At 37.1% G+C, this 7497-nt stretch overlaps 1 protein-coding gene across 1 annotated transcript; it reads right to left on the bottom strand.

Moving 5' to 3' along the window:
- Window positions 1-3626: 3626 nt before the first annotated feature.
- LOC105694183 (calcium and integrin-binding family member 3) lies at window positions 3627-7458 on the bottom strand. The gene is made up of 4 exons (XM_012414611.2): window positions 6762-7458; window positions 6468-6588; window positions 6212-6377; window positions 3627-5408 (listed from the first exon to the last, which is right to left on the bottom strand). Exons 1-4 carry the CDS (start codon window positions 6845-6847, stop codon window positions 5191-5193), a joined length of 591 nt encoding a protein of 196 aa, XP_012270034.1. The 5' UTR covers window positions 6848-7458; the 3' UTR covers window positions 3627-5190.
- Window positions 7459-7497: the final 39 nt, after the last annotated feature.

Genomic DNA, 7497 nt, shown 5'->3' with positions numbered 1-7497 from the left:
ATTAAAACATGCATTTTAGTTATGAAAAAAATTCTCGAATTTCGCCTATGACCACTGCATGTAACTCCTTGAGGGAATCTACATTCAGCGTGATTCAAATTGCAAGCGCGTAATTAACACAATTTTTACAAGTTTCGGTGATTTGTCATTTTGTTTCAAAAATTGAACATAACCACTATATTGCAAAGTTCCCATAAGATCATAAATTGTTGCCGAAAGGGATAATTGTCGCAGAGTGGATTTGTCTCGTTCAGAGAATAAACCTTTCTTCCAATGTCAGTCTCGAGTGTTTAATCTTGACTTCAAGTGACATAAGGCAGCGATTTTGTTTGCACTGCGCTTGAAGTAGCTACATCGTATGGTCGCACTCGCACATTACGGTAATTCATTAAACATAGTCATCATCGGACTATTGTTTTGCAAACAGCAGTGAAATAGCTCTTAATTCATTAATTAGACATTTTCTATTCTATATTATCTACATTCTATTCTATGTCGCCGGACATATTGTTATAAAAATCATTGATAGGTTTAAAATTCTTACAAGCAAATAGCTTAAAATTATTGTTTCACTTTTCTCAAAATCGACATTTCTCGGTAACAGTAACGTTACTCTCACGGTCTGAAATTTATAGTTTGTCTTTCGGATTATTTACTGCACGGAAAATTTACATGAATCACTGAAGGAAAGGTTGTACGTGATTCACCTGACTTTTGATGAGTAAGTTGATTCGAGCTAACATTGGACGACGAGCCTTTTCGTAATTCAAAGGCCTTCTAACCACTCGTATTCTTGACAAGAGAGAGTAGTACGAGCATATTCAATGAGGCACTTCTAGGCTTAAGCAGTATATGAATAATACAAAAACAGTAGCTGTTAGTATTACATTACGACGACTATGAAGTAAGAAACTGTAATACATACCTCCGTGTCCAAAAATTAATACAATATTATTACATTACATCTAATTACATAGTATAAATTTGGTATTATTCAAGTGAAGTAACAGAATTAAATCTGATATGCACATTATACGCTTTCGGCCGTGTTCACACCGTAGCTTAATCCATTCATTCGCTATAAAAAAAAAGTTTGAGATTTCGTGCCTGGGATATTATTACCCCTTCCTGGTTTCGTATTACCTAATTCGCATTAAATAACAAGGTACAGCCACGACTGCATTACAGAAGGTACGTCCCTGACACTTTACATATGCATCGTTCCCGTTGATGAAAAAATGGCGTCAGAGTTCTCATCTATGGAACTATTCTCTGGACTGGATGTATCGAATAATTTCAAAATTTACTATGAAAATATGAGAGCTATAAGGAAGGCCCTGACCCCCATGAAATCTCAATATTTTTAAAATTTGTTTGTGGATATTAAAAAAAATTGTTGATAAAAAATTAAATTTCATGGGTATCAAGACTTTCCTTATAGGCACCATATTTACGTTGTAAAGTTTGAAACGATTCGATACACCCAATTCGGAGAAAAGTTTCATGAACGATTGACCCCTCAGATGCCATTTTCACTTCTTAAGTCATTATATATTCTGCCTTTTCTCAAAAGTGGAATTTTCAAACTCGAATTTCATTGCCTCTGTTTCACTCTACTTTATTTTCATTAAAATTAGCCCAAATGGAAGATGTAGCACATCATTTTGATCGTTTTCCGTGCATATTCTGATTATTTGGGTTTTTCTCTGTATTATTACCCACCAAACACGGTTAAACAATAATATAACCGTTACATAATGTTTGTAACATGTAATGTAACACATATAACATATAAGTAAGATTTGTATTACTATTTCCTCCGCAGCTACATAACACTGTTATAAAATGAATAATGTAACGTATACATAACATGCCGGTAAGATGTTATATGTTATGTTAATATTATATAATTTCAATGCTTACAAGATTGTAACAATATTATCGAACGGTAAAAACTCGACGTTACAGGATATTAATGTATCTTTTGAATAACATTCGTTATATATCACGTTATTACGTATTAATATCCTAATATCTATAATAACCTAATAAACTAATATCATGTTATTCTAAAGCTATGTAACTGTAACATAGGGTGTTTGTTGGGTAAATTCGTTTTAAATATCAAGTTCAAACGGAGTATGCAAAATTGCAGTACATATATGCGTCGAGTGCTTCTGATCGTGTTTCTCTTATTCAGGCTCGCTTGTAAGCGCATACCAGCTTGTCCTACCATTCGAGGGATCGTCAAATAGATCGAACGATCCTTTGATCCGATTACCGGACGAAAGCGCCGCGCAGCGCTCTCGAGCGAGACGAACGAGCATTCCTTATTTGGTAGGATTTCAGCGATTCTCCTTGGCTCGATCGTCCAGCCTCACCGTATTCGTCCGTGAGTATTCGATTAATTTTGAGCGTTTCGCAGCTGACAGGGAGGCGCGGAGACACGACTCGCCGAGGCCACGGGGAAGAACGATAATGAAGGATTTCGATGTCTATGTATGGGCCAAGGAGAGTACAATGGAGGAAAAGTATATCTTGCAAGTCAAATCTTAAAGTAAAAGGCACACGGGAGCAATATCTCATGACGCATACTTTGTTGCTGGATCTAATACATATGAAAATTATTTTCCATTTTTTTTTAGATTTCTTTATACTCTTTTTATAGATACTGCAAACAATCAACGATCATAAATAACCACTCGTTCCCAGCTGCGTTAAACGTTACTCGCTCACTTTTATAAGGTTTACTTTTTATAAGAAATTCATTTTTAAATACTATGAAAGTATCGAAATGGCTGACAATGATTACAGCCTTGTACTCATTTTTTAATTTAAAATTGAATTTTGCTTGCCATTAAATTAAGAAATGTCAAAGTAAATGGTAGAGTAAATGAAAAAATTGGAACTGCTCGAGGTTCTTTTCTATTACGAGAAAGGGGAACGGTTTAGGAACTAGCAGGGAATAAGTAATACGCACGAAGTTGCAACTTTTATACGAAAACAGCGTTATACATGATACATGAAGTTACCGCTAATGCATGTCCTTTTTAATAAAGAAAAACTAGGTAGAGTTTCAAGCCAAATACATGTATTGATATGTATGGACAAGGAAAGATCAGAGTTCTTGGGATTCTCTTTCAAGGACTCCCTTAAGGTCCATAGTAACGCATCGACGTGGATTTCGGTGCTTCAAATTTAAAATCAATTTTTCTCTTTCTGGACTGTATGTATTTTATTTATGTTTACCCAATTACTATGATTATACGGGAAAATCGGTTGTCGCAGAATTTAACACTGCATTTTGTATGGCATTTTAGGGCCAGATTTTTTACATGGATCAGAAGCGGTAAGGCGCTACAATTTCTCCTATATCTTAAGGGGATGCGAAAGTGGCATCTGAGAGATTCATGAAACTTTTCTTCAAACTGAGTGTAGCGAATCGTTACAAACTTTACAATGTGGATGTGGAGGCCTTAAGGAAGGTCCTGAAAGTCATGAAATTTCATTTTTTATAAAGAATTTTGAAAACATCTATAAACAAATTTAAAAAAAATCGAAATTTTAGGAGTGTCAGGACCTTCTTTATAGCTTCCATGTACACACTGACAAGTTTGAAATGATTCGGTACATTCAGTTCGGAGAAAAGTTTCATAAACGAGACATCTTCACGTAACTTTCACACCACCTTAACAGAAATCGGAAGAAACCCACAGCGAGACAATGGCTAAAATCAAGTTGAAGCAGTAATTATTATTACGAACGACAGGTTTAATTCTCTGATTTGCGTTTACTCATCGGTACCTTTTCGTAAGATATTCTTTCAGCGCGCTCGAGCGGAGGGAACTCGTATTAAAAGCAGGGGCACGCCAAAGTAAAGGTGCGCGAGAGGAAAGGCCTCGCTGGTTTTCGCCGACACTCGATACGCAAGCTTGTACAGCGTACGGGTGCACGTAACGAAAAAGAAAGAGGAAAACTACCGAAACCGACTCGACGACTCGTCGGCCTAAGGAGGCGTTCGCACAAGGAACGCGATTCTCCTCTTGGTTTCCCAGCTTCATGCCGATCGGTCGAGAATCATCCAAGATTGGATTTCATCCTGACCCAACGACGATACCCCAATCGAGATCCTCTTGGCCCAGTTGTTGGTTTATTTCAAGAATATATTAGTACGAAATTAAAAAAAAAAGAACATGTTTGCGTGGCAAACATAGCGGTTAGAATTTATGCACAAAGACTTCTTTTCAGGGGCTATACCACTACGGACGTCGAAAAAATTACACATTTTTGAGGCAAAAGTATGAGGTAAAATTAAAATTTTACCATGATTGAGGTACCGGCGATAGCCATGTGTATGCTGAATATAATGCTAAAATTTGAACCCGATCGGTTTAGCCGTTTTTGAAAAATCAACTACGCCAGGTGCAATTTTTTTTTACTACTCTACCTTTGTAATAATAAATAAATATGTATTTTTTACCAGAAAGAAAAATATTCCTGTATTCTCCTATATTAGACCTTTCATGGAAGAAAACGTTTGTGTCATATGCAGTACCTTTTGAGAAAAAAATTGTCAAAAACATGTAATTTTGTCAACGTTCACAGTAGTATAGCTCCTTAACGAAGAAGATTTCTCAGATTAAATATGAAGCAATGCTAAAAAACATGTACGTTATTTTGGCACTGATTATACGATGGACTTTATAAGCACACTCATACGAATAAGATTATAAATAAGTGTATCAAAGTGAATTATGCAAATCAGGGAAAAATGCAGTTATTAAACAAAAAAAAATATAGGAGGTTCTTTGTTCGATCCGTACGTATGTATGTATTTTTGGGTATGTTCACTCATAATTTCGTAATGCGTGGATGTAAAATTATTCAGTATTTTATAATGGAATCCGAAGTTAGAAAAATACCGAACCGTGAAATAACCCATGCATCGTGATTGAATTAATCTACTCAGGTACACGAGCAGTTTTTACTCGAATGTTGTCACGTGATATGACAATGTTGATGATTAATGACAAAATTTGTTAAACAAAAACTAGAGGTTCCACAAAAGGTTGAAATGAAGATGAAGATCAGTTGTGCCGATGAACGTTTAAGTTCCTACCTGGACTTATAATTGTTTCAAAGAACCTCCCTTGTTAACGACACAAGCATTGTCTTAAATGTGTGCGTTACTTAAATGCGTATGTGGAACGTGGCCAAAAAATCCGGCGCTCTGGTGATGACGTGTTCAAACTCCAGGTACGACAGAGCACCGTCTCCATCGATGTCGCTCTCCTCCAGAACTTTCTGGCAAATTGTGGAAACTTCTTCAGCGGTCAAACCACCTCGCACGAGTTGACGACAGGTGCGCTCCAGATCGGCCATTCCCAGTACTCCGTCCTCATCGAAATCTATACAAATATATTCTTTAAAAGATATTGAATTAAATTAACATGGAAAGCGATATAGTTTTTGCGCACTGGGTGGCCAATAACCCAGGAACGGTCTTGGATTAAGGTGAAGTGAAACACGTCGAGGAACTTGATCGACGTCGGTAAAGATTTTTTTAAATAACTACATGCCGACGTTTGTTTTTATATTGACAGCTGTGTCGAATTATATTGGGTATTGTACTAAAAGGCATACTCCACCTATCGCTTTCGTACAATGATTATAAATAAATCGAAGTGAAACTCCAGAAATCCTCTGAATTCATGCTTTGTGAGGCCCTAATTGACTGCAGAGTGACTCTCTGCGCCATCTGTGATTTCTATGTTAACTAAATGTTCACTCCGAGATCTCGTATTACCATCGTTTTAGCATAGAAACGTATAAGACACTTTTATTGTCTGTATCCCGTTCAAATGTGAGTTTATTGATTACCAAAGTGTTCTAAATTGTCGTAAAATTGTCCTGACATTTTTCGTTTCTTATATCAGAGCCTTCAATAATTGTATATTGATCGAAATATAAGAGCTCGACGCCATTTTGGTTCTGGTCTGGGGCAAGTTAAAAAATTTATTTCAAAATTCAAATGTTGAATGTGACAGGAAAATTCTTAGATGATCACGAGTCATGTGTTTCACTCCACCTTAATGCGTACGTATTGAGCGTTACAAAAGGACCGTGGATGATCTAGATCGTCTTATCCGTTAATTCAATTATATATCCTTTGACCCCTAGATGTGCCAATCACCGGAGCCCAGAAACGTACCGTAAATCTTGAAAGCGTAGAAGACCTTCAAGTCACGCGGTGCTTGCTCCGAGAAGACAGACATCATCTCCAGGAACTCCTCGAAGCAAATGCCCTCCTCGGTCGAGAAACCCGGGTCCCGGTACTTCGTGAACACCTCGGAGATTCGCTCCCTGAAGGGATTCTCCTGTGACGAGGATTGGCTTTACTTTTACCTTAAGTAACGGTCAGCAGAACTTAAATATAGATTACTCTCGTCAAGGAGGAAAGCGCAAACCTTCAGTTCTGGTATCTTCTCGAGATTGGACAGCGGTAAGCATAGATTGGCAGCCTCCTGTGGAGTCATTGTGCGTGGGACCACTCCAGGATCACCCATCTCTCGGAAACGCTTGTGAATCCTAAGGCACGGAAAGCTTGTCTTAACATTATGATATGTTTGTGGAAGATAATAAGAGGTCGAAAGGTTGCCAAAGGTATTTCATCTCTTAGAATGAACGAAGCTTCAGGTACCTCATAGCGGGTCGCGTGAAGCTTCGGTAGGCAGTTATTCCTAAAATGTAAAGGAGAGTACCTCAAAATTTCCTTGCGAGTAAAGAATGTACAGTCTTGGTAGTCCTCCAGTTGTTCCTCGGTAAATGTAGCGACTTTGTTTCCCATTGTTTTGTTTTATCCAGTGACCCATGTAACGAAGGAGGGTGTTTGTTTCTTGAGTGCAATCGTTTATCACTGTGTATGCTGTTTTTTCAGTTAAATGCTGGTCACGCAATTAATTCAGATTACGCTGTTATAAATATTATGCCCGGTATCAAATATTCTTGGCTTATGTAGTTAATGCGATTTGGTCTTAAATCTTTGATACAGCAACTTTTCAGGTTTCGTTCAGGCCACTTTCATGGAAAAAAGTCGACTGAATTTGCACCCCTGATGTTCAATACTAAATAGTACGCAACGTACTGGGTGTGTCGCGGCACTCCCAGTTTGAGGATGTTTCATTTCACCCCTCGTGACGTTAAGTAGCAGTTCGTCGAAATGTCTCCAGATATGACCAAAGATACAAGGCTCATAAATTTTTACACTTTCATTCATTGATATTAAATTAAAATTGCGTATTCTTCACTTTTTAAATTGTATCAGACATTCTTAATCTGTTGCACATTCTCTCTCATTTCGTATGAACTTATAATTAAATAGCGAAATTGTATTTTTGTAAATCTATCAATTTCATGTAACGTCAACCATTCACTAATAGAACTGTATGTTCAGTAAAAAATTATGAAGAAAAGATAATTATTATAGTCGGTTAAGGA

The sequence above is a fragment of the Orussus abietinus genome, unplaced genomic scaffold (genome assembly GCF_000612105.2).
Source record: "Orussus abietinus isolate OABI.00-Male unplaced genomic scaffold, Oabi_2.0 scaffold91, whole genome shotgun sequence".
NCBI classification, from domain to species: Eukaryota; Metazoa; Arthropoda; class Insecta; order Hymenoptera; family Orussidae; genus Orussus; species Orussus abietinus.
Note: the sequence above shows the minus strand (reverse complement) of the source record. Positions and strands in the feature narration are given on the sequence as shown.

Coding starts and splice junctions, on each gene's coding strand:
- LOC105694183 (XM_012414611.2), bottom strand. CDS start 6,847: ATGGGAAACAAAGTCGCTACATTTACCGAGGAACAACTGGAGGACTAC. Junction 6,589..6,761: donor ACTCGCAAGGAAATTTTGAG/GTACTCTCCTTT, acceptor TCCGTGCCTTAG/GATTCACAAGCGTTTCCGAG. Junction 6,378..6,467: donor AGAAGATACCAGAACTGAAG/GTTTGCGCTTTC, acceptor TCCTCGTCACAG/GAGAATCCCTTCAGGGAGCG.